General features: G+C 48.9%; 8 protein-coding genes across 8 annotated transcripts in view; 6 read left to right on the top strand and 2 right to left on the bottom strand.

The window, feature by feature from the left end:
* Window positions 1–293: 293 nt before the first annotated feature.
* Window positions 294–1,102, bottom strand: CNBB4490 (hypothetical protein; the record flags this gene model as incomplete). Its single annotated transcript, XM_772126.1, has 5 exons — window positions 294–337; window positions 396–648; window positions 712–869; window positions 972–1,000; window positions 1,059–1,102. The coding sequence occupies 5 exons, from the start codon at window positions 1,100–1,102 to the stop codon at window positions 294–296; spliced, it is 528 nt and encodes a 175-aa protein (XP_777219.1).
* Window positions 1,103–1,263: 161 nt separating this feature from the next.
* CNBB4480 (hypothetical protein) lies at window positions 1,264–8,888 on the top strand (the record flags this gene model as incomplete). Its single annotated transcript, XM_772125.1, has 5 exons — window positions 1,264–2,508; window positions 2,555–3,478; window positions 3,744–5,942; window positions 5,999–6,135; window positions 6,188–8,888. 5 exons carry the CDS (start codon window positions 1,264–1,266, stop codon window positions 8,886–8,888), a joined length of 7,206 nt encoding a protein of 2,401 aa, XP_777218.1.
* A 1,046-nt stretch (window positions 8,889–9,934) lies between these two features.
* On the top strand, window positions 9,935–11,202 carry CNBB4470 (hypothetical protein; the record flags this gene model as incomplete). Its single annotated transcript, XM_772124.1, has 7 exons — window positions 9,935–9,957; window positions 10,018–10,034; window positions 10,093–10,342; window positions 10,402–10,448; window positions 10,582–10,617; window positions 10,672–10,968; window positions 11,024–11,202. The coding sequence occupies 7 exons, from the start codon at window positions 9,935–9,937 to the stop codon at window positions 11,200–11,202; spliced, it is 849 nt and encodes a 282-aa protein (XP_777217.1).
* A 130-nt stretch (window positions 11,203–11,332) lies between these two features.
* On the bottom strand, window positions 11,333–13,382 carry CNBB4460 (hypothetical protein; the record flags this gene model as incomplete). The annotated part of the gene is made up of 4 exons (XM_772123.1): window positions 11,333–12,866; window positions 12,922–13,165; window positions 13,214–13,299; window positions 13,348–13,382. The coding sequence occupies 4 exons, from the start codon at window positions 13,380–13,382 to the stop codon at window positions 11,333–11,335; spliced, it is 1,899 nt and encodes a 632-aa protein (XP_777216.1).
* A 204-nt stretch (window positions 13,383–13,586) lies between these two features.
* CNBB4450 (hypothetical protein) lies at window positions 13,587–16,876 on the top strand (the record flags this gene model as incomplete). The annotated part of the gene is made up of 10 exons (XM_772122.1): window positions 13,587–13,679; window positions 13,728–13,848; window positions 13,902–14,011; window positions 14,099–14,586; window positions 14,634–14,745; window positions 14,802–14,903; window positions 15,035–15,519; window positions 15,571–15,696; window positions 15,753–15,841; window positions 15,891–16,876. 10 exons carry the CDS (start codon window positions 13,587–13,589, stop codon window positions 16,874–16,876), a joined length of 2,712 nt encoding a protein of 903 aa, XP_777215.1.
* Window positions 16,877–17,161: 285 nt separating this feature from the next.
* CNBB4440 (hypothetical protein) lies at window positions 17,162–21,670 on the top strand (the record flags this gene model as incomplete). The annotated part of the gene is made up of 8 exons (XM_772121.1): window positions 17,162–17,479; window positions 17,534–18,338; window positions 18,391–18,924; window positions 19,102–20,379; window positions 20,458–20,612; window positions 20,670–21,218; window positions 21,287–21,422; window positions 21,483–21,670. 8 exons carry the CDS (start codon window positions 17,162–17,164, stop codon window positions 21,668–21,670), a joined length of 3,963 nt encoding a protein of 1,320 aa, XP_777214.1.
* Window positions 21,671–21,876: 206 nt separating this feature from the next.
* Window positions 21,877–22,690, top strand: CNBB4430 (hypothetical protein; the record flags this gene model as incomplete). Its single annotated transcript, XM_772120.1, has 5 exons — window positions 21,877–21,979; window positions 22,044–22,076; window positions 22,123–22,280; window positions 22,344–22,596; window positions 22,647–22,690. The coding sequence occupies 5 exons, from the start codon at window positions 21,877–21,879 to the stop codon at window positions 22,688–22,690; spliced, it is 591 nt and encodes a 196-aa protein (XP_777213.1).
* Window positions 22,691–23,018: 328 nt separating this feature from the next.
* CNBB4420 (hypothetical protein) overlaps window positions 23,019–24,790 on the top strand; it is a gene marked incomplete at both ends in the record, with an annotated part of 2,490 nt that continues 718 nt past the window's right edge. Inside the window, 6 exons of the mRNA XM_772119.1 lie at window positions 23,019–23,108; window positions 23,163–23,239; window positions 23,295–23,493; window positions 23,544–23,633; window positions 23,688–24,392; window positions 24,463–24,790. The exon at window positions 24,463–24,790 is cut by the window's right edge and continues 67 nt beyond it. Coding sequence (XP_777212.1) covers window positions 23,019–23,108; window positions 23,163–23,239; window positions 23,295–23,493; window positions 23,544–23,633; window positions 23,688–24,392; window positions 24,463–24,790 — 1,489 coding nt within the window. The remainder of the gene's footprint in view (window positions 23,109–23,162; window positions 23,240–23,294; window positions 23,494–23,543; window positions 23,634–23,687; window positions 24,393–24,462) is intronic.

Raw genomic sequence — 24,790 nt, 5'->3', positions numbered from 1 at the left:
GCATCGATCACCAATTGACTGGCCCTTCAAACAAGAACTGTACGGTCTTCCAGCAAAACCAATGTCATTTACGTAATCGTTCGACATTCGCCGTATTCTTTTCGGGGAGTGGGAAAGCTGCTTTGGGCCGTCTATCGCACTGCAGTGAATCCAGTCCAATTAATGCACATTACCGTGGAAATCTTTCTGAATATGAAAGTAATGATTTTTTCATGGCAAAACGTTATTCATTTTATGGCCTGCTTTTTACTACCTACTTCCTCCACTACTTTACGACAATTCGCTAAAGGCGTTTAGACAGTGCCGGAGGCAGTGATGGTGATCTTGGCCTTGGGCTCTGAGAACGTTATCAGCTTCTGAGGCTCGAAATTGCCGAAGAAGAATACGAAACTTACTGCCAGAGTCGGAGCCGTAAGACTCGATCTTCCTGACGAGGTCCTGACCAGAGGAAACCTCACCGAAGACACAGTGCTTGCCGTCGAGCCAAGAGGTAACGACGGTGGTGATGAAGAACTGAGAGCCATTGGTGTTGGGACCAGCGTTAGCCATGGAGAGGAGGAAAGGTCGGTCGTGACGGAGCTTGAAGTTCTCGTCGGCGAACTTGTTGCCGTAGATGGACTTGCCGCCAGTGCCGTTGTGGTTGGTGAACTAAAAGGGAAAGAACGTCAGCACAAAACAGGGTACGGCGTGGTGCGAAAAAAGGTTACGCACGTCACCACCCTGGAGCATGAACTGGGGGATCACTCGGTGGAAACCAGAGCCGGCGTAACCGAAGCCGTTCTGGCCGGTACAGAGTTCACGGAAGTTTCGGGCAGTCTTGGGGACGACATCGTCGAAGAGCTTGAAAGTGATTCGGCCGGCGGGGGCGTCTATCGAAAGTTCGATGTTAGCGAACTGAGGGCAAGCAAACAATATCACCCAACGAAGATGCAAGATATTGACTCAAGTGATGGATAGGTCATTATACTCACTGTTAATGGCAATGTCAAAGTAAACTTGGCTATTGAATACGATTAGTTCAACATTGCAGAGATGACTCAACAGCATGGACGACATACGACATGGTGCTGGCGGTGGAAACGAAGCGACGAGCGAAGGACATTTTGTAAAGCGTGGATATTGTGAAAGAGCGGAAACACAGAACGAGTTAAACACTGGTGAGCATGAGCTTGTTTCCTAGAAGGGGCGCTACTTACGATGTGTTCTTTTCGTTGTTTGGGGATGTGAAGAAGAGAAGGAAAAGGAAGGAAAGCGAGGGAAGGAATGTGGTGGAATGCGATGGGTCGCACTGCACAAGGCAAGTGGTGGCGTTCGCCGCTGGCCGCTTGCGTCAGAGGTGACCGGCGTTTAAGGTCGCAGTCCACGTGGATTCCTTGTGGCACACGCGGCGATGCTTACGTATGCGAGAGTGGAGGCTGCCTGGTTGTTGGACGCGTTCGAGCTTCGAGGCACGGAGGAAATGTCCGGCATCAGCAACGAATATATGCGAGTCTTCCATCGAGCACGCTGCAAACCACAACAGTAGAGAACGACGCGCCACCCAGTCAGGATGGAAGAGATCGTCATCCCGAGTATGTCTTTCTTCTTCCTTCCCTGCTCACACTGACACTCTTAGACCTCGAGGACGACGAGGACGACTTCCTCCCCGCCCTTGCTCGTCCCGTGTTTGGTGCAGCTTCTTCGACCACTTCCCTGCCAGATACTGACTCTTATGGTCATCGAACGAATCTCTCTTCCGACTCGTCGTATCCTGCAAAGTTTGGATCTACGACGCCCACTCGCCCCGCGCTGCCCAAAGGCTCGGCCAGCTTCTCCGCAAACACCGGTCATGGTTTTGGTCAAGACGCAAGGCTGGGCAAGTTTAGCAATGCCTCATCTTCTTCGCTTGTCACTCCTGGTACCTCTATTAGCTCCAGCCTTGCTTTAACGCCCGGCAAAAAAAATGGCCTTGCTTCAAAGGGATCTCTGGCGTCTTTCAAAAACGCTTTCAAATCTTCAAACACAGCCGTGCCACCAGTACCAATGTTCGACTCCAGATCAGGTGCACCTGGCTATCCAGCCCTGAAAAACCCATTCTCCAGATTCGATTCTCCTGTTTCGCCAAAAAGCGCTGGGTTCAAAATCTCCTCAAAAGGAAAGACACCGTCGACGTCGTCACCTGCTATGGCACGGTATCAGTCCTCGGATGGAGGAAGAAAATACTCTATCACATCGTCCCATCGCTCGCAAGGTGGCCGATCCATGACTTCTCAGGGATCATCCAATTTCCGAGCAGATGATTACCCTATGCCCGCTCTGCCACCCATACCAACCAGGCAAACGCCATCAAGGATAGGGAGGCATGGTAGTGATGCAGGAAGTTTTATGATGGGAAGGAGAAATGGAAGTGCCGATTTAGATGGATTATATTCTGCTGCAACGCCAGCGGAGGAGGCTTTGAGAGTAGTGTTCAAGGAGTTTAGAGAAATGGCCGGTAATAAAGTGCACAAGGTCTGTGCAAGGCCATTAGTACGCTATTTGTTCCTTCCATCACGACCAAGCTGACGAGTACTAGAACTCTCATCCGTCTTTATCTTCCTTTCTTGATATAGGCGTCGATCCGCAATTCGACAGCATCGTCACTTCTCTCTCACAATGCGCAACGCGCCACGCTCGTCGAGTTGTTGACCTCTTGATGTCGTGGTGCCGTGACTACTGTGGCAACATTGGAGCCAGCGAAGTTCGGACGCATTTGGACCGCTCAATAGGATTACAGATAAAGGTTGAAGAAGCTGCCGCTATCCTGCAAGCACGAAAATCCTCAGCAGCAAGGTTTATCATGAATCGGGTGTTGATAGAGTTGTTGAAGATAATACCAAAAGATTCACTGGATCAAGAGCTTGGTATGACCCTCGAACAGAACGCCTTCAACGCTTATCGCTCGGAGAAAATTGAAGACGTCATGCAATTCCCGCACCGCAAAGCTGTTTCGCAACTACAGGTGGAACTCCTTGGTCAGCTATCCAAAACTCGATTTTTGACGGTTAGCGATAGATTTATCCGCGAACTGAGCAAGTATGATACCAATCAACAACCGACCAAAGAAGCAGAGGCAAAGATTGAGCACTTGCTGAAGGGTATGCGCCAACTTCAGCTCAAAGTCTACCCGGAGGAAGAGCTTGAACTATCCGCCGAATTCCTTCAATCACTTTCTGCTTTTTTCGCCACCGCCCATGGTCAGTCTCTGAAGACTGCGTACGCCGAGACATTGTCATATCTTCTTCATCCTGTAGTAGAAACCGCGACGGCAGAAGTCAATCATCCTATCTGGTCGCAAGCAGTAGCCGTGATCTTGGAGCGCGCAATAGGAATGGTCAGCAAAGCGAGGTATTGGGGCTCTGCATTCCCATTGATGGTGATTGTTATGGGTGTGAGTCCGCGCGACGGGTTTATGCAACAGTGGCAGGGCGTCATCGATGTAATTCTGGCAAAATTCAAAGTGAGTGTTAGTATCCGTCAATGCAGCCAAGCTAATGCGAATGAAGGACCGTAACCTGAGACCTATAGCAATGGGCGCCTTCATTCGTCTGCTGTGGATATATCTCCACAGATGCAGCGAGTCATCGACTTCAACCAGGAAACGCCTCGACCCTCTCGTTCACATTCTGTTCCATTCTTCTCCAACATCACCTCTCTACCCTCCAGATATACCCATCGAAGCATTCATTTCAGTCTTACATTATGTGATGACTCGCCAAATTGAGTACGGGGAAGAGCTAGTCTCGGCTTTTTTGGGCGGTCGGGCGGTTGCTGGCGAAGGTGGGGCAGACAGAGCCACTGCACTTGTGCGGGCTATTGACTACACATTACGAGCTATCGAACTTGAAAAGGCTGCCACATGGCCTCAATATCCCGACTTCAACAAGTTTGGTCTAGAAGGCTACGAGTCATCAGGCGAAGTCTTGCCATTCGAAGCAGAATCGAAAGTGGAAGTACGCGATCTTCTCAAAAGGTGTGGTCCTTTATTCCTCAACACCTTGGTAGACTGCGACAATGATGTCCGACATCTTCTACTCTCGAACGATGCGGTGACGCTTTCCGGACACACTTCTAGCAATACAATGGACAATCCCTTGGACAGCATCACTATTAAGCATGGCGATGTGTATGTGTCATACTCAGCGAGGTTCGCGGCGAGGTTGAGGTTAATGGGCGCCATTATTGACACTCTGCCGCGATGTTTGCCTAGTGATGCTAAGTGGGGAGAGCTGGCGAGCATACTTAGCCGGGCGACATTCTCTGTTGACCCAAAGCTATGTGAGTCAGCGGCTAATGCACTCAAAAGGATTTCTCAAGACCCCCAGAAATGTTTGCTCTTGGTCACTACATATCGCGGATTCGTCTTTGAGACGAGGCACGTCTTTAAGGATACGTTCATTGGCGCACGACTTTTTGAGAGCCAGTTTGAAAGAGTGATAAGATTGTGGTTGGATATGCTTCAGTCGCTGGTCGGTCACCAACGCGTAGCAGAGGCACAAGCTCAAGCGGATGAAGAGGCGCCTGATCTCCCTCCCATCGAGTCTTCACAGATTGCCCAAATTGAGGGCTGTGCCTTATTTCTTCTGTGCTCCTCATCCGCCACACTTCGAAAACTCGCTGGTCAAATTCTTGTCGCAGCCCGAAACCTAGAAAGCCAACAGCGTATGCCGTCTGCCGCTTTCCGATATAGTCGTATCTCTCCTGATCGTTCTGCAATGTCTCGTGTCCTCGACAGCTATGAACACGCCTTTTCTGAGGCGGACATCGTTGCATTGGGACAGATACCCTGGCTGTCGCAACCCGACAGATTGAGATTGGAGACGCTGGTGGGAACAATTAAAAAGGAAGGGAACAAATTGATTCAAAGGATTGCTGAGAGCGAGCATCCAAGAGACGGGGCGTTATGGTTAGCTGTACTGCCGCACTTCATTGGAAAAGTTGCAGAGACGTTGCCAAACGCTGCACACGAACTGAGGTCTGTTGTGGGTGGTCTGGTGTTGAGATTACAAGCGCATGTGGCAGTTGTGGCAGGGGGCGCGATGCGCGGGACGCCGAGTCGGAATGATGGAGGATATGCGTCCACCAAAAGTTCAACGGACGTGGCTGTCCTTGCGGAGCATTGGAGAGCTTACCACAGTGTTTTATGTGTTACACTTATCCCACCGAATGCAAATGGCCCTTCTCCATCCACGCCTCCGGTACAGAGATCGACAGCAAAAGACATGATCATCCTCAATCAAGATGCTATCAATTCATCAGGCTTGTTTACTTACTTGACGTCACTGCTTGGGTGGGAAGATCCCCGGTTCAAGGATGCAGCTGTTCATGCCTTAGGGTCGATCAGGCAGGGGATGTTGAGGCCATTGGCTGAACAGCTGCTGACCTTGGCTAGACGGCTGATGGATGGCACAAAAGTCGGTGGGACATCGCGAGAGGGTACCACTAAGAAAACACCGAATGCCAACATTTGGACTGCCCTTGCACACATTTTCCGACTCATTTCGCCTCTCGTCCTTGACTCTAAATCTTCCTCTCACCTCGCCAACTTGTCGTCTATGATAGGCTTCGTCAAACTCACATACTCCCTTCTATCTGATCGATCTGTCAAGGAGGATTTCGATCTTCAAAATCTCCGTCGCTCATTTTGTGTCGTTGTCGAAAATCTTACCAATGCCCTTGGTAAACTAGACTCCTCGCACCGCTTCTTGGGTGAAGACATGCGCGGGGCCATTTTCAAACTGTGTACCGAATGGTGTTTGGTCGGGCGTCGGCCTGATGTGGCAAAGGCCAGGGAAAGTCAAATGCTGCAGGCAGCCGCGGGGGGTTACAAGGGTGAAAAAGATAGGGCGACATATCTGGATGATTTGCAGAATAAGACTAAGCTACTGTCGATGGCGGCAGCGGAGGCTATGGCAGGACTTTGCGTGAGTCGAACTGAATGTGGTTCGACAAAGGGCTAGCTGCTGACTGTCATCCATAGCAAGGAAAGTTGATATCAGCCTCTGACTCAAGCCCCGCACAACAAGCGTCAGAGCATATTGTAGAGCCATTATTAGTATTGAGGTGGATAAGAGGGATGTTCGGGTCTGGAAATGCGTCGCATAATGTGACCGGAAAGTAAGTCGTGGTGATTTTGGTATGCTCAGGGCAAAAATTGACCTTTTTGAAGGAGAGCGTTGTTTGCTCTGCTCAAATACAACTGGGAATGTGAGCGTCTTTTGGACGAGGTGTTGCACCAATCATTTGGTGAAGGCGAACAGTTCCCCCTTGACTCGTCGTTCTTCGGTGTCGTGGCCGACCTTCTGTCCGAGGGTCTTATCACTTTACCTATCGAACAGATTGCATGTCTCACCCTGTCAAAGCTTGGTCATCCGGTTCCCCATATCCGACAACGAGCTTTCCAACTCATACAAACTTTACTGGTGCTCCCTGAGCAACAAATGGCAGCAAGTAAATTGCTCGCATCAGTTGGCAGCTTTTCCCCAGTTACTTATCGGAAGGCTCAAACCATCTTATCTGCTCAGCTGGCAGGAATCTATGCCGAGAACTCTTTTGAGTTCCTTAGCGAATGTACCATTCGCTTGAGTCAGCTTGAAGCTCCGCGGCGACAAGCCACGCTGTGTATAATAAGCCCTTGGGCACAGCACTTGGAAGTGTTATCAGACACATCTGAGCTTGAGGCTGAGCAAGTCACAAGACAGTTGAAAGCACTGCATAATCTCGTCTACTTGGCCGTGAGGTTTGGCGATGATTATATCGAAGAGGTCAAGGCGATCATCCATTCATTTGTCGGGTCTGATACCACTCAATCAGAAAATACAACTGCGCTTGTCAAGTTCCTATTTGAGCAAGGCGGAAAACGAAGGTCACCTGATTTCGTTGAGCATGCTCGGAGGATTATCGCTTGCCTTGCTAGCCGCCCAGCTGGAGACTCAATCTTCGAGGATATTTGCAATTTTGTCGAGCCCAATGCCATGGTCGCCTTACCTGACGCGGATGTGCCGCCAAGTCCCATGTCATCTCTTGCAAATCTTGATACTATTATGAGCGCACCTTCGACGAAGTCACAGACATTCTCCACGGGCCAGCTGGCGTTAATTTTCGCGAGTGAGCTGCTCCCCCATCGACTCGGAGATATAGATCTGCCCCAGAAACTACCGGCTCTATTGCATGCGGCTCTCATACAATGTGATCATCCTTCATCAGCGTTGAGAGAGCAAGCTCAAACCGTACTCTTCCAAGTTCTCAGAGCTTGGATCTGTGACGTTTCTAGGGTGCCATCTAAAGACGCACATACGATTTGGGCGTCAGCTGAGCACAAGGTGACCTCGCTGGCGCGAAGCGGAAACATTTTTTGGAAAAGTGACGATATGGGCGGGACCGACGTTGCATTTCTTGCGCCAGCCAACATGACTACATTTATTGTAAAGATTCTCGGGATCCTCCTCCCTCTACAGCCCAAGATTCGCCAACATTGGGGCGAACTCGCTTTGAGCTGGGCCACTACCTGCCCTATGCGTCATTTGGCTTGTCGCTCTTTCCAGGTCCTACGTATCCTTTCTCCGAAGATCAACCCCCGCATGATTTCAGATACTCTGGCACGACTTTCAAGTACGATAGGCAGCTCATCCTCTGAAATCCAGGCTTTTAACTCAGAGGTACTTCGAACTTTCGCCTCTATCGTACAGTCTCTCAGTCCAACCGAAGCATTGGCATATCCCCAGATCTTCTGGTGCAGCCTTGCATGTCTCACTACGCCCTACGAGAATGAATTTTCTGAAGTTATAGAATTGCTGTCTCACGTTTTGGACAAAACCAATCTCTCGGATCCAACGGTCGTGCAACTTCTCAATTCCTATCGACCGACAGACTGGGTCGGGCCGTCACCTTATCTTCAGTCTCTACTTTTAGTCGGTTTACGATCGTCCAAAACGGCATTCTTGACATTCGACATTATCCGCCGTCTAACCAGTGCTTCCAACGATGAGTTGATTGACGATCCGAACGACAGATTAATCCACGGCTTCATTGCTGCCTTACCCTGGATGCTTCATTCGACAGACCTTGGAGAACCTAATGAAGAGCTAGCTGGTATGGCGCTGGATCTGGCTGAGATAGCTGATCAACAAGGTCAAGCTAGCTTTTCCCGTCTTCTTACATCATTCGCCAAAGTCCGTTTCAGGTCCAAGGATGACTTCATCCGTCAGGCAGCAAGTCTTTTGCGCGACTACATGCCGACTCATGCTTTGGATATCGTCACGCTCCTCTTGGGCTTCGTTCTCAACACGTATGATTGGATGAGAGAAAAGAGTATGCAAGTACTCAAGCTGGTCCTTCAATCGCCGGAAGCTAGAGCACCCCTTCAAGCGCATGGAAATGAGCTTTTACAGCCTCTTCTGAGATTGCTTGCTACTGAACATGCTTCTCAGGCACTTGATGTTCTGGACATGCCGGTGACTGCGACGGCAGTACCTGCTGGCGATAATAGTACAGTGTCACCTGGCTACGGTGAAGTTTTTGGAGTGGTAGAGGAAAGTGGGTGGAGTGTACCAAAGGCAAAGGAGCTTTCGGCCCTCACCCGAGAAAACGTTCGTGCTGTCTTCAATACCTGTGCTACTGAGACCAGGGCAGCATCTGCACACTTCTCAGTCGTCCAATTCGCCGATATGCGATCGTTCGGGCCGAATGCAAGCCAAGTCAGTCTTGACATTCCTGCCTCACCATTCATGAATGAGTCAGTGGTCATGGATAACGCGTCGATTGGTGACCTTGTTGGAGCATTGCACAATCTCGGGCACTTCTTCGAGGATGAAGATGGTGCTGCTGGGACCACGGGGAGTACCAGCCCTCCTTTGGCGCTGCGGGAATAGCAAGACGATTAAAATAGAAAAAAAAGCCACTGCAGCCGGTATTTGTACGTGGTCCCCCAACGTGGTACGAGTGCTCTCCAGCCTAACTTCCTCATTCGGACAGAGTAAGGTGTTATATGAAGGCTAAGTGTCCCATACATATGACCGTAACTGGCCTTGCCAGACAAGGTATAATCGTTGTATTACGATAGGGCTTGCCTTGACAGATGGTGGGGGCAATGAACGCACTGCCGAATTTCATGCTATCAAGACATGGCGCAACAAGCAGTGATGTCAATGAAAGAAGACTAAGGCATATCATGGCTGTGAGTACATTTCTGCCCCTATGGCTATACAATCATTAATAATTCCAATAGCGCGGTATTTTGAGCCTCTGAGTAATGGCGCAAAGTGATAGTAGCAGTAATAGTAATAGTCAAGAATATAGTGTAGAGACGCCGGGCCCTAGCAACGTTTGTATAGACACATGTATGTAGCATTGCAAGTCTTGTAACAGCTCAATGGATATTATACCACAGCCGATAGACCTCACTCACCCCTTGCACATCATCGAGAACTCTTTGGGAAAAGGCTACATCAGCCAAAGCGGAGAACGGAGTTATTATCGGAGAATCTGGAGTGGACGACGATCGTCGGAGAGTGTGAGCGGAGGTAAATGCGGAGCAGTAACTTAATCTTTCTTTTGCCTCTTGTGCTTATACCCAATCTATCAAGAATAACATTAAACTTGCTCAATAACAAAAGTATTCTTTGCATTGTGATCACAGGAAGTAGACATTTTTCATTTGGACTTGGTTGGGGGTTGCCCCACAGCGTCGTTGTTGTGTCCGTCCTTATCTCGGTAGTCGACAGTCACGAATTAGCCGAGGTCTCGGCACGCATTAGCTTCCGTCCATATAACCATTTCACATCCCCCATTCCGGCCGCTGCCCTTCCGGAGAGTTGACATCAGCTATAAAACAATGTTTAGTATCTTGACAAAAACTACAACAAATTTATTACTACTCCAAACCAGAAGAAAAGTAGTCCTACAACAGATCAGAACCATGTCTGTATTCAGCACCTCTCGGTCCGTTCACTGTTTCTTTTGTTATCCGGTAAAAGTTATCCGGCTAACTTGACGATGCAGATTGGCTGGTAAAACTGGTATGCTCTCCATATAGTTCTGTACACAAAACTGCCTCATCCTGATATCTTGTCTAAGTCCTTGTGACTGGTGCCTCCGCCGGTATCGGTGCCTCAACTGCCGAGCTCTTCGCTAAATGCGGGTCCAATGTCGTCCTCCTCGCCCGACGAGCGGACAACCTTCAAGCAGTGAAAGCTAAATGTGAAGCTGCCCACAAGGAGTCTGGGCTAAAGGAGGGCGGTAAAGTGGTCGTCATTGAGGCAGACATGCAGAAGAATGAGCACTTGGATGCCATCCCCACCAAGCTTGAAGGCTTGGAAGTTGACATGTCAGTGCACACGATTGTAGGTTGACAAGGCACGTATAAGCTGATTCGGTCTCTCGCAGTCTTGTCAACAATGCTGGTATGGTGAGGGGTAAAGAGCAAGTGGGAGGTATGTTATCATCCTGAAGGAATATGGGAATAAAGCTAATGAGCAATGTTACCGCATATTAGACATCTGTTGGTCACACATTATCTCATCCTTGGTTGAAGTGTTGAGCTTACCGAACTTAAATGTCCTGCAGCTGAAGATGACATCAATGTGATGTTCTCAACCAACGGTAAGCTACCATATGTATGGTTCCTTGTACCATACTGAACATATACTTTTCCAGTCCTCGGTCTCATTCACTTAACTCAGATCTTTGTTCGTCAATTCAAGCAACGAAACGCTGGCATGATTATTAACCTCGGTTCCATCGCCGGTCGTGAACCTTACGCTGGTGGTGCCATCTACTGCGCTACCAAGCACGCCCTTGCCGCTTTCACCGGCAGTTTGTTGAGAGAACTTGTCAACACCCCCATCAGAGTCTGTGAGGTTCAACCGGGCATGGTGGAGACAGAGTTCTCCATTGTCAGGTTCAGGGGCGACAAGGACGCTGCCGATGCTGTTTACAAGGGGATTCAGCCATGTGCGTGTTATACTTCCAAGTAAAGATGGAAACGTAGCTGATGAGTTTTGTTCAGTGGTTGCTCAGGATATCGCCGAAGAAATCGTTTGGTGTGCCTCCAGGCCTGCGCATGTCAATATTGCCCAACTCTGTAAGGTGACTGTTCCCAAGATGTGTATCGAACTGACCTCTTTTTTTTCAGTCGTCATGCCTGTCAACCAGGCCACGCCTACTCTTGCTCACCGAAGTTCTTAAAGTCATGAAACATGATTCAGGCAGTAAATGCCAAAACTTAATGCAGCTATTTCAAACAAGTACATGGGTATATCTAAACAAGATGCAGTAAAGAGCCGAAAGTAAATTGCACATGTCCCCTATCTCTAAACTAAGCCTTGGCCTCCTTGGCCTTCCTCTTCTCGATGGCCTTCCTCTTCTTCTCAAGCTTCTCCTTCTCGGCAGCCTTTTCGCGGTTGGAATACTGCATCTTTTCGTAGAGCTTAGCCTTCTTGTTACTCATCATGATCTTCCTCAAGTCCTCTTCGCCCTTCTTCTCTTTCTGAGAAGCAGGCACCTTCTTGGCATGCACCTTGGTAGCCTCTTTGAGCTGAGCGCGGAAAGCAGAGTGGGAAACACCGTTGGTTTCAGCTTCGAGTTCAGCGGCGTGGAGGAGAGAAGCATCTGAGGGGTTCTGAGCGGCAGCGAGAAGAGCCGGAGGGTATTCAGCAGCGACTTCCTCCTTGCCATCCTCTTCTTCATCCTCAGATTCGCCCTCATCTTGCTCGGCAGCTTCCTCCTCCTCCTCACCTTCCTGACCCTCGGCAGCCTTCTCACCCTGTTCTTCCAACCAGGGCCTGTACAACTCACCCTCACCGTCCCAAGGACTGAGATGGGGCGGGAGAAGCTGACCAGGGCCGTAGCCTTCGCTGCTGATGATTTTTTGCTTGTTGACACAGTCTGCAACCCATTGGGGTTGAATCCAGACCCACTTCCTACCAGCTTCCATCTCCCTCATCCTCTCAACGGTGATAGGTCGGTCGATGATAACGTGTGTGATAGAATCAGCATTAGGAGCGTCGGCGGGGGTAGGAGCGGTAAGTGAAGTAATGACCTTGCCGCCCATCGCACGGACGACGAATTCCCAGGTTCGGGAAGAGGTTTCTCGAGAAAGGTAAAAAGTGTAAGGGGAGAAGAGAAGGTTCTGTCGGGCAGGGGTAGAAGAAGTGGCGAGAAGAGAGTTGTAAGTAGTGAGAGGAGCTGAAGCGACGTCGTCAACTTCTTGAGCCTTGCTAGGCCGCTCCACAAAGTCCTCGTCCTCTTCTTCGTCAGTCTCCTTGGCACCTTCATCCATGTCCACATCAGCGTCATCTCCAGCAGCCTTGATGCCCTTGATGGCCTTTCGGACAGCCTTCTTGGACACTTGAGTCTTGCCGTCTGCACCCTCGGCAGCCTTCCTCTCAACAAGCTTGAACGCGCCGACAGACTCTCCTTGTTCGTCGAGCTCGACATCCAAAGGAGGAGGGTACACGAGGTTTTCGTCGGTGTAGAGTTTGAAAAGCACGAATCCAACCATGGTCCTGTAAAGGTCAAGGAAGGTCAAAAGGATCCTGAAGTCGACATCGTGGGGGACGTGTTGCTGGAACTCGAAACCTTCAAGCCATCTCACCCTGACGGGCTCACCACCTTGACCAGGAACCTCACATTCGTAATAGACACCCTTGATACCGAGGAACATCTTTCGAAGAGAGTGAGTCCTAATAGCCCAGAGCTTCCATTCAGAAATGAGACGGCTGCACTCGGCAATGACCTCAGATGGAACGAGGGTCTTTCCAGGGATAGGGTTGGTGGGAAGGGTGGAGAAAAGGTGGACAAGGTTGAGGGGATCCTGGAGATCTTGAAGGGCAAGAGTGAACGTGGGGTATCTAAACGTCGCGATTAGGTAAAAAGTTTTCAAAAAACAACTTCATGAGTACTCACCTCTCCCTAACAAGGTGATCCAACCTCGCCACTGGCTTAGCATCTTCCAAGTTCTTCGCCAATCCCCATTCTTGTCTACCAATGGCCCTAGCAAGCTTCTTGGCAAAGGCCTTGTGCTCTCGGAACTTGACAAGCAGAGGCTCGTGGAGAAGGTACTGGATGTCCTTGTGGTAGTAGAATGAAGCAGGAGCCGAAGAGCCCTTGTTGGCGCGCTTCTTGTTGAGAGGCTCACGGGGGTAGATACCTAGCTCAAGGATTAGTTTCTAACCATATCAGGCCATCACAAACATACCCTTCAAAATACAGAGACGCCTAAAGTCGGAGAGAGAAATCTGCAACTTTTTCAAGGCCTGGTTTCTTGTGACATAGTTTTTGGCCCTACATCCCTGTCAGTTGGTGATTCCTGTGGGTGGTGGTAATACTAACGCTCCGGACTCTCCTCGCTTCTTGATCTTTGCCATTTTTATGGATCTTTTTGGGGAATTAGAGGTAGATGTTGAATATTTGGCTGTCTGTACATACAAACCTCAAAAGGTGGAGGGAACCAGGAAATTTATTTTTCTCCTCTTTTTTTAATATTTTTATCCGGTGACCTCCACTTTCTCTTTCCTCGGCGACTTGTCCTATAAACCATTTACAAGCTACTATACATCAAACACATAGCGATGGCGAGGAAGTGCCCAGTATGTGGCTCAAAGAAGTGGAAGAGAGACAGAATCACAGGAAGCGCAATATGCGAGGACGGCCATGTTCTCCAAGTGCGTGGTCTCATTACCATTATAACTATGCAGCTGACTATCGATCAGGACTTCCGCTCGGAGCTGCACGTCGTGGACGGAGCTGTCAACTATGCTCTCACAAGACGAAGACTGGCCAAGGCTCCTCGGTATAATAAGCGGAAAATGGAGGGGCGAAGGAATCAAGAATGTGTGTCAAGGGTGCCATGTGACAGCCGCTACCCGAGCTCATGACAATGATAGTCTTTCATGGATCCCAAGCAGAGATTCTGAAGCTGCAGGCCTTCCAATTGCTGCTGAGGCACCAAGTCCATGCTCTGAAGAAGTTATGGAATCTTCCAGATGCGTTTGAGGTGAGTATTATGGTTACTGGTCACTCCAACTCAATCTACCATGTAACCTACCATGGCCGACCGGCTGATCATGGCATTTGTATGCAGATGATCGTAAAAGACCTTTGGACCTACCAACTTCTTATATCCACTCTTCCAGAATTACCACTCCCCCAAAAGCCTGAAGAACAAGAATCTGTACGCCCGGCTACGCCCCCACCTATCCCATATAATCACCCCGAGTTCAAATATGTCGTTGAAGAAGACGAGGAACAAGATTCTGAAGACGAGATTGTACAACATCCTGATCCATATCAACGATATCCTGATTCTGAAGACTCCGAAGTTTCCAAATCTGATAATGATGAAGAAGAAGACGAGAGTGAAGAAGGACCCTATGTGGATCCGGAGATAATAAAGCGCTTAGAGGAATCAGATAAGGAGGAGGAAGTCAATCAGTCAAATATGGATGATAAGAAAAAAGGAGATACTCGATGGAAGAGGAAAAGACGGTTGCGAGTTTCGGACACTATTACCACACTCGTGGTCGCCCTCTGGATAATTAGAGTCCCAATTATGGGTCTAGATATTGAACGGTAAGTACGCTCTGTGCAGATAAGATCAATGTTGACACGTTACCCAGTTTGATAAGTACTATGGCAATACCTTTCATCGACTTTGGTCAAACCACATATATCCCTGATGAAATGAAAAAACACATGAATAAAGATGTCATGCAAGCCCTTACACCATCCGTACGTTCCTCATATTTCTTACCATCTGCATGTACTAATCCTGGAATATAACTTAGCACTCCCCAACTCCAATTAAAATCCACGATTCTTGCCGTATCTTTGCGCGAATACTTAAACGAAAATATGGAGTGCAAATACCTCCGTTCAATCTTTATCCGGTCAGCTGGCGGATCATTTCCTATTTGGGAGGCAATCGTAAGTGTTAAATTTTATCTCTTTGGCCATTGAGCCATCTCGAATTTTTCGGCATTTGCGATATTTCTACCATCTACCCATTTTCCCCTGGAAGGTTATGGGTGCAATAAGACGATTGTTTTGGAAACTGATTCATCATGTAGCTGCAATACATCAAATGACTATCCGCCTTTTACGTCTCATGAACATTAATTTTCGCCTCATCACTCGTCAAATCGCTCTTGTCACGCGTCCCGTCCGAGGTCGTAGATTAGGGGACAATTCGATACCAACTAAGAATGATGGGAAAAGGAGGAGGACAGGAAGTCCTGAAAAAGATGGACGAGGAGGGAAAATGAAAGGAAAGGAGAAGGAGATGTTGAGTGATAACGAAGTGGATGACGATGACACGGAAGAGGAAGAAGAAGAAGGAGAAGAAGGAAGAGGCGCAAGAAGCAAGGAGAAGGAAAAGGGAAAGGAGGTATGGGAAACGTACGAGAGAACTAAGATGATGTACGATGAATTGCCGCCAGAAGTCAGCGTGGCTGCGGCATGGGTCATTGTGATGAAGATGCTCTATGGATTAGACGGTCGGCCTAGGTACGTGGATTACACTTCTGGCTAGTTGAGCAAGGCTGATGTCTGCTAAAGGAAGGCAATTGTGTCTGAGGACCCTGCTATTGGTCTTCCTCAAGAAGCCCCTTGGTTGAAAGAGCTTTGCGAAAGATTCGAGAATGGTCTGTTTAAGACTCGCGACAGAGGACCTTCCAAGAAACTGTGAGTATAAACGTAAGGAATGCGCTTGAACTTTACTTATAATAATCGAATCACAGCAACTTTATGACTATGCCGGAGGACGGGCTCGATGCATTCCTCAATAAAAGTGAAGAAATCCTTCTAGACCACCGAGCGCCTGTGCCAGGTAAGTCCCTCTCTGCTTCGATTGTTGAATGCAACCAACAGTTCCTCAGATGCCAATCGCTTTCCTCTTCCTCCTTTCAAGCCGCAACAACTGCCGATAATCCCACCGAACACCTGGGCAGCGCATCACTCTTCATTGCTAATGATCCCACATACCGAAATCTCACCTTTGACTCATTCGAGTGAACCACTTCCCCTTATGCCTGGCGAAAAGATCCGCTCATATTCAACATCCGATCGGGCAGGCATGCTACCTAAACAGTACGAAACTGTACTCAAATGTGCCGCTCAGTCAATAGGTTGGAAGAAATCTGTGCTTGGGAAGATTGTTAAGGTTTTTGAGCGGAAACTGATCAAAGTGAAAGGCATTCGCAACAAAAGGTTGAGGGCATTGGGAGCCAAGAAGAGAACCAAGCTCGAAAGGAAGAAAAAGATTGAGGAGGCACGTATGGCCAAGTCAATGAATATAGCTGCAAAGGGGGATGGACTGCGAGCTCAAATAACCAGTAAAACAAGAGCAAACGATAAAGCTACCAAAAAGAGGAGAACCAGAGCGACCAGCGTCGCAAGTGCTCCCAGCAGGACACCCAGCCGTCGTGCGACAGCTCCTAGTAGAGCGACGAGCACAGCTAGTACCACCAGAGCGCCGAGCAGACCTCTGAGAGAAGGCAGAGCCACCAGAACTTCATCAAGAGCTTTGTCGACTGAAAGCGACCCAGGTAGGGCGTGTACGACGAGCCAAACGTCTTGTGATATCGTTGCCGAGAGCCGACTTCCAACACTCGAGACAAGTGGCGCAGCTACTACTCCTGATATCATTACTCCTGTCATTGCAACACCCAGAGCTAGCAAAATGAATAGTCGTGTACGATCGGTTTCACCGACTTCGGAGATGCCGAAGAGACCAAAGATCATGGAAGCACCAAAGAGCGCAAGGACGAGTCGAGAGAACAGCAGAGCAAGGAGCGGAACACCTAGTAGTCGACCGCTGGCAGTGAGGACAAGAAGTATGACGTCCTTAGCGCGCGAGTTGTAGATTGTTATGTAACTCTACTTGTAGTTTGCCCATACCTTGAGCTGTAAAAGTTGTGTGTATGGTGGAGTTGCACAAGGCTTGAGTGTCAAGTTCATGAATGATCGAGTTCTGGAGGTCTTAGTCCAGCGAGGATGTGTGTTAGATCGGAGGTTCAGTTTGCCTTACGCGTTTCGACAACCCGAGCCGAACTCCGTCGGCCCAAATACGTACATACGTAGATGGCTGCCACGCAGCAATGATAGATACACAACAATACATCTATAACCACCATACTTCCACAGCACGATGGCCTTCTCTCGCTTCGGCGCATCCAAGTACAGGAACGCCGTACCAAGCATACCCCATCGCGAGGAGTGGTACCGCTCCGCTCTTCCGCCGGCTTCTGCAACTTCCACCACCTCCAGTGCGGCCAGCACATTCTCTTCCGAGATAAAGACAAATCGAGAATGGATAGTTACGGCCACGCAAGCTGGTGATCTGTCTTATAGGCCTTACCATGGGGATTCCACCTCCTTGAAAGTCGGAAGCGGAGGCGGTGTGGGTGACTGGGATCTAAGCAGACTTGAAGATGGATTGCTTGTGGTTGGTGGTTTAGATGGTGCAGTAAGTGGTCATGACAGACAAGTGGACTGCGTCGCCTAATTGATCATTGCTCAGGTATCCGCATACCAGTTGCCATCAGCTTCAGCTACGAGAGACTTGTCACATGTCTCTACTATACCTCAATCGTCTTCTCCTGTCACTAACCTTATTCTTCATCCCACAACGCCTAATATTCTTCTAGTCTCCACTATAGCCGCACCAGCATCTATCTATGACCTCTCCACTACCCAATCACCTTCTATCATCTTGGATGCAAAGGAACCCAAGGGAATGTGGTCCATAGCGTGGAATAGCGACGGTCGATTGGTCGCCGGTGTAGGCAAGAGTGGTATGGCCTATATCTGGGACCCTCGGTCTGGTAAAGAGCCCAAAGTCAGCAAACTCTTACCTATACAACCCTTGAAGCCAGCTCGTATAAGATGGATAGGAGAAGATATCTTTCTCACTTCGTTCTCAAAAACTCGAAATCGCCAGTACTCTCTCTTATCCGGGTCATCGCTGTCAACTACTTTTACTCAGAGCTTGGATACCAATCCTGGTGTCCTATTACCACTGGTGGATGAGGAAAGAAAGATTATATATGTGGCTGGACGGGGTGACATGACGCTTCGACAGATTGAACTGTCTGGTCCGCAAGGATACCAAGAGACTCTTCATCCTCTTCAATTCCCCCTGGCATCTGCCTCACTGGCAGCTGTCCATCCTGCAAAGCTTGATGTGATGAAAGCAGAGATTTCAAGGATACTGGTTCCTATCATTGACAAAGATGGTGATTCGCTCCTACCTGTTAGCATCAAGGTGCCTCGAAGGCAGCTGATCGACTTCCACGAGGATTTGTATCCTGATCTCGCCGGGTTTGGTAAGCTTTCATCATGTCCTAGTAGTTTTGATTTGCTAATAACCATATCAAGTACCCGAGCAAACGGCCTCAGATTGGCTCAAGGGAGAAGATAAATCACCATTGCCCATCTCTCTTGATCCATCCAGGCGAGGTGCTTGGGAGTCGCAAGTCGAAAATTTATTAAAAGAAAAAACAGCTGCCACCCCGTCCAAAAAGCCCACCGACAAACCTGCACAGGCAACAGTTTCTGAAGCTCAATCATCAGAACCTGGAAGTGTACCTCTCACTCTCAACGCTTCTGCCGTACCATCTGGCACATCAACGCAAGAGTCCAAGCCAAAGCCCTCTACGACCGTGCCAACGCCGAGCCAGATGTCTTCTCAAAAGGTCCCATCAGACTCTGAACCAGCACCCATTACCGAGCCCAAGCCCGAGCCCACTGCCAGGCCCAACCTCCCTTCCCTTCTTGATGATGAAGACTATTCGTCTACGAGTTACAAAGTTCGTATCATAGCTGATTACCTTGCGGATCAAGTAGCGAAACATAAAAGAAAGGGTAATAAGGGGCCTTTGATGGTCGGACTGCAAGGCCCTCAGGGTTGTGGTGAGTAAAACCATCTTCCGGGGTGAAACTATTGACGTAGAAGCAGGTAAAACCACTCTGACTACAGCTCTGGTCTCTTATTTGAAAGATGGGAAGCAGCTCAAGTCGGCAATTCTCTCTACTGATGGTAAAATTATGAATTATACCTTGTATCAATCGCTTCTGACAACTCTATAGACTTGTACAAGACCCACGACGCTCTAAAGTCTGTTGCTCAACAACATCCCGATAATGCTCTCCTTGCTGGCCGTGGTCCCCCCGGCACACACGACATAGCCTTGGCGGTCGAGACGATCAAAAAGGTAAACAGTATCAATGATTCTGCTGGATCCACTGTGGACCTTCCCGTCTTTGATAAGAGTCTATGCGGGGGCGAAGGTGATCGAAGTGTGGACAAAGTTGTGATCAGTGGTCCTCTGGATGTATTTATCCTGGAAGGATGGTCCATGGGTTTCGCACCCCTGTCTGAATCCGAACTCAAGCAGGTCTATGACCAGCCCAAACCTGCTTCATCCTCAACATCCAAAACGTATTTCCCCGACCACTCTCTGTCTTCACTTCTTACCCTCAACGGTTACCTCGCCGATTTCGCGTCGTCAATCTACCCTTCATTCACATCTTTCATCCAAATTGAACCCGAATCATATGACTATGTATTTAACTGGCGGCTCCAGCAAGAGCATAATATGAAGGCCAAGAACGGCGGCAAGGGAATGAATGACGAACAGGTTCAAAAGTTTGTGGAAAGGTATATGCCTGGGTACGAACTCTGGAAAGATGGGATCTGGAGTCGGGGAGCACCTTGGATTGGGCAGGGTTTGAAACTCAAGTTTGGAGAAAATAGGGAGCTGCTTGAAATGGGTGTGCCGCCTTCTCAGGCGCCTGCTACATCTACATCTACCCAAGCCAATAATTCATCCACCTCAAGTGCAGAAATGGCTCCGGAGAAGATTGTGCAGGCTACTTCTGCAAAGGTACCCAAGCCGGCTACCACGGCAGCTCCTGTGGCAGCAGCCCAGGCACAACCTCAGGCATCCGCCAAACCCAATTACACCGCTCCCCAAGCAGCACCTCTTACCGAACGATTCAACCCTCACTGGTCACGCAAATTCCTCGCGGCCAAATCACCACTCATCCCTACTTATGACTCCCTCCCGTCCATCTCTTCGTTACATCAAGACTCTCAAATTTTGAAAGTGACATCTCATCTGGCATTCTTCCCTATTCAGGGGACCGGTGGCAGACTTTGTGTGCACCCTTTGAAGAAGAAGGGGAGGGTGGCAGTAGGGGGAGAAGGATACTTGACGAATGGCGTGGAGATTGTGGATTTTGATGCGGAATTGGGTGATGGAAAACGGGTAGCAGTTGCGGGTGAAGACGGTGCCGTCAGAGTGTGGAAGATTGATGAGGATGGTGTTCAGGGCGTTGGACCTCAACCTGGACAAGTGCTTCACGGTAGGTTAATATGTTGGCTTGTTTCAAACCAATTTTTTTTTTTCAATTTATTTTTTGAGTCGCTGATTGCTTGTACAGGCAAAAACATCGACAAGTTTACACAAATTCTTTTCCATCCCACAGCCAGAGATCTTCTTGTTGGAGTGACCAACGATTATGGACAAGCCCACATCCGATTTTGGGATCTCTCCAAGGGGGAAGAAGTCAAAGTCATCGATTTGCCGGCTCCTTCAGTATGTATCTTTCTCGATACGTTGTTTCTGTAACCTATCTGACTACGAATTGCATAGGTATACCGATTAGCCTTTAGCCCGGCAGGTGACAAGGTAGCCGTCGGCACAAAAGATGGCCGTCTGGTTGTGTTTAATCCTCGAGACCCAGAAACTGTATCGTCCGGTAAAGCCCACGACAGTCCCCGATCTTTCCAAATCAGCTGGATCGACGACAACCACATTGTATCTGTCGGTTTCTCTCGAGGCTCCCAACGAAGAATTCTGCTTTACCGCCTCCCGACATCTGTAGGCGGTGAAATTACCACTCTATCATCAATCACAATCGACGTCTCTCCTTCCGTGCTCTTCCCCGTCTATGATGCCGATACTTCTATCCTCTACGTCTGGGGTAAAGGAGAACGTGTCATTCAGGCATACGAGGTCCACCCCGAGGACGATAGGGAGCCCATCGCGAAATTGCCTGGATTCACGGGTGATTCTCCCCAGATTGCTACAGTGTTTATGCCGAAACGTATGGTGGATATGAAAAAGGTGGAAGTAGCAAAGGCTTTAAGGCTGACTGCAAAGACACTTGAGGAGGTTAGCTTTACTATTCCAAGGAACAAGGCAGGTTTATTTTTATTTTTTTGTGCTCAAACAAGTGCTTCCATATGCTTATTCGTGAATGTGCGTAGCCCGATTTCTTCCAAGATGACATTTACGTGCCCACCAAGAACGTTGAAATCACTTCTTTGACGGCTTCTGAATGGCTGGATGGCAAGGATGTTGCTCAAGAGATTATTGACTTGAAACCTGAAGGCATGACACTTCGTACGTTTTATCGTCTGCGTTGTCTGCTCAGTTTACTTTACTGATACATCCCACGAAAAGTCTCGCTGGCGCCAAAGGCAGATACTACCGCTAGAAAAAAATTTGTACCTGCAAAGAATATCATGTCGGAGGAAGAAAAGAAGAAGAAAGAAATGGACGCTCTCTTCGCGAAAGCCAAGATGGATGAGAGCAGTAGCGATGAAGAGGAGATAAGGGCAGGACTGGATCCTCCTGACGATGACTGGTAGCGGGGGTTACTTGAATAATGGAGGTTTTATAACTGGAATGTGATAACTGTACATGCAAGACAACTGTATTCGACTTTGGTCAAAGTGACTCGGAAAGCGCAGTTACATGGTGAATCACAGGGAAGCCCTAGTATTACGTCACCATTCACATGCACGGGCTTTGTGGAGTGTGCCGAAACTCCGCTTCGGATGACACACGTTGGCGGATGCAGTGTCCTGGGGATCCACCATCTCCCCCTCACCCTCTTTCTTTCACCTCTTCTTTCCCCAAAACATCCAAATTCACATCCACAAAACATCCACCATGTCGTGAGTCTCCAGCCAGCTTCCAACTTTCCTGCTCTCCAGGCGCTGACATCCATGCCCATGACAGCGACGTTTACTTTGACATTGCCATCAACAGTGCGTACTGCTGTCGCCAATCGCCAGTCTCTCTAACACACGTATAATAGGCCAGCCTGCCGGCCGAATCACCTTCAAGCTCTTCGACGATGTCGTCCCCAAGACTGTCCAGAACTTCCGTGAACTCTGTACCGGCCAGAACGGCTTCGGCTACGCCGGCTCTGGTTTCCACCGAGTGATCCCCCAGTTCATGCTCCAGGGTGGTGACGTGCGTAACCTTTTTTCGCACCACGCCGTACCCTGTTTTGTGCTGACGTTCTTTCCCTTTTAGTTCACCAACCACAACGGCACTGGCGGCAAGTCCATCTACGGCAACAAGTTCGCCGACGAGAACTTCAAGCTCCGTCACGACCGACCTTTCCTCCTCTCCATGGCTAACGCTGGTCCCAACACCAATGGCTCTCAGTTCTTCATCACCACCGTCGTTACCTCTTGGCTCGACGGCAAGCACGTCGTCTTCGGTGAGGTTTCCTCTGGTCAGGACCTCGTCAGGAAGATCGAGTCTTACGGCTCTGGCTCCGGTGGTAAGTTACGATTATGATGTTGCAAGTCTCCAACCCTGACGTTTCTGTAGCTACCAAGGCCAAGATCACCATTGCCGCTTCTGGTACCGTTTAAATAGCTTGTTGATGAGCTATGGGGGATTGGAAAGAAAAGAAAGATTGTTTAAAAGAAGTAGAAATGATGCAACGCAATACTGCTGTTGACTTGTGTTCATAATAAATATCGGACGGCGTTTCACCCTATGACTACTGACAACCGCCGGTGTTTTTGGGTGTCGTTTATGAGTTCGGCGATGTCCGCTGGGCGTGGGGATGTTGTGACGCAGCCGCTCCGAGTATTTGTTGTTCGTCACCTCCAGCGAGCCAACTTGGTCCTCTCCCCTCATATTCTCGACTTGTTCCTTTTCTACCCGTATCATCCAACCCACAGGGTATAACACAGCATGGATGTCACAAAAGCGATACAGACTTACCTCTTCAAAATGATAAATCAGGTCCCGGGGATGAAGGTCCTTCTCTTGGACTCTCATACCGTACGCCGTCTGTCCACCGCTATTCGCGCCATGGAAGCTGACGTTGTGATATAGACACCAATAGTATCTCTAGTCACCACTCAAAGCGAGCTTTTGTCCCATGAGATCTATCTTGTGGACAGAATAGACAAGTATATCCCTCAGAAACTTAGGGGGTTACAGATACACTGACATCGAGCATCATAGTAATTCTCGCGAGGCACTCAACCATCTTTCGTGCATCGCCTTCCTCTCACCCTCAGGTTCATCGATAGAAGCAGTGAAAACGGAGCTGGCCAAACCTCGATATGGAAACTACTGGCTTTTCTTCTCCAACGTGCTCTCCAAGGCGCAGATCGAGGAGATGGCAAGTGTAGATGAGCTAGAAGTCGTCAAAGAGGTTCAGGTATGTAATAGCCAATAGAGATCTGAATTAGAGGGCTAACACTGGCCTAGGAATACTTTGCAGACTATCTAGCGCATTATCCGTCACATTGGAGTATAACTCAAGCTGCCTTGGCAGATGGCGGCGATGGCCCGTCCAATGTATGCCTTGTCGCCACGTTCAGATCTTCAATCAAACACTGACGATATCTACAGCCACCAATCTATCTTCCATTACCCCTCCACCTTCCACCGCCCACATTAAACTCTCATCTCAGCACTATCCTCTCTGTGCTCTTATCATTAAAGAAACGCCCGGTTATTCGATGGGAACGCATGTCTCAGGCGGGCAGAATGCTTGCGCAAGCAGTATCAGGAGAGATGAATCAGGGAAAGTACCGGGATCTATTCGAGTTTAGGGGAACTCAAGGCCCAGCACCACTCTTACTTATATTAGATCGACGGAATGACCCAGTGACACCGTTATTGACACAATGGACATACCAAGCCATGGTCCATGAGTTGTTCGGCATCACCAATGGCCGAGTCCATCTCGATTCTGAAACGAAACCCGAGCTCCGAGACCTTATACTGTCGCCCTCATCTGACCCCTTTTACTCGGAAAATCTCTTTTCCAATTTTGGTGATTTGGGCGCATCGATTGCCTCTTATGTCCATTCGTATCAATCGCGCAACGCTGCCCTCACAGGAGGCAAGTCGAACAACAGGTTAGAGACTGTGGCGGATATGAAGAGGTTTGTGGAAGAGTACCCCGAATTTAAGAGATTAGGTGGCAACGTCAGTAAGCATGTCACAATTGTCGGCGAATTGAGTAAAGTGGTGGAAAGGGATGGATTGTTGGAAGTCAGCGAGGTCGAACAGAGTTTGGCAAGTCAAGAAAGTCATGCGGCGGATCTCAAGGTTAGTCGAAAAGAAAAGGAAAAAAAATCCTTTCTCAAAAGCCTTTCAGTCATGCTAACGGTCAACGCAGAGCGTAATGACCCTCTTGGCCTCTTCCAGGGTTCCTTCCCCAAACAAACTTCGACTCGCCATCCTCTATGCTCTCCGCTATCAAAAATCCCCATCCGCTCAAATTCCTCAAGTAGTCAGCACCCTCATCTCCAACGGTGTCCCTCCTGAACGCGCACGCCTCGTATACGCCATGCTTAACTTTGCAGGTGCAGATATCAGACAAGATGATTTGTTTATGAACGAGAACTTTTTCTCCCGAGGGAAGTCTGCACTCAAGGGACTGAAGGGTGTAGAAAATGTGTTTACTCAACATACGCCCCATCTATCACAGACTTTGGATCTTTTGT

This window comes from Cryptococcus neoformans, chromosome 2, assembly GCF_000149385.1.
Source record: "Cryptococcus neoformans var. neoformans B-3501A chromosome 2, whole genome shotgun sequence".
Classification (NCBI taxonomy): Eukaryota; Fungi; Basidiomycota; class Tremellomycetes; order Tremellales; family Cryptococcaceae; genus Cryptococcus; species Cryptococcus deneoformans.
This window is presented reverse-complemented; position numbering and strand designations above follow the sequence as displayed.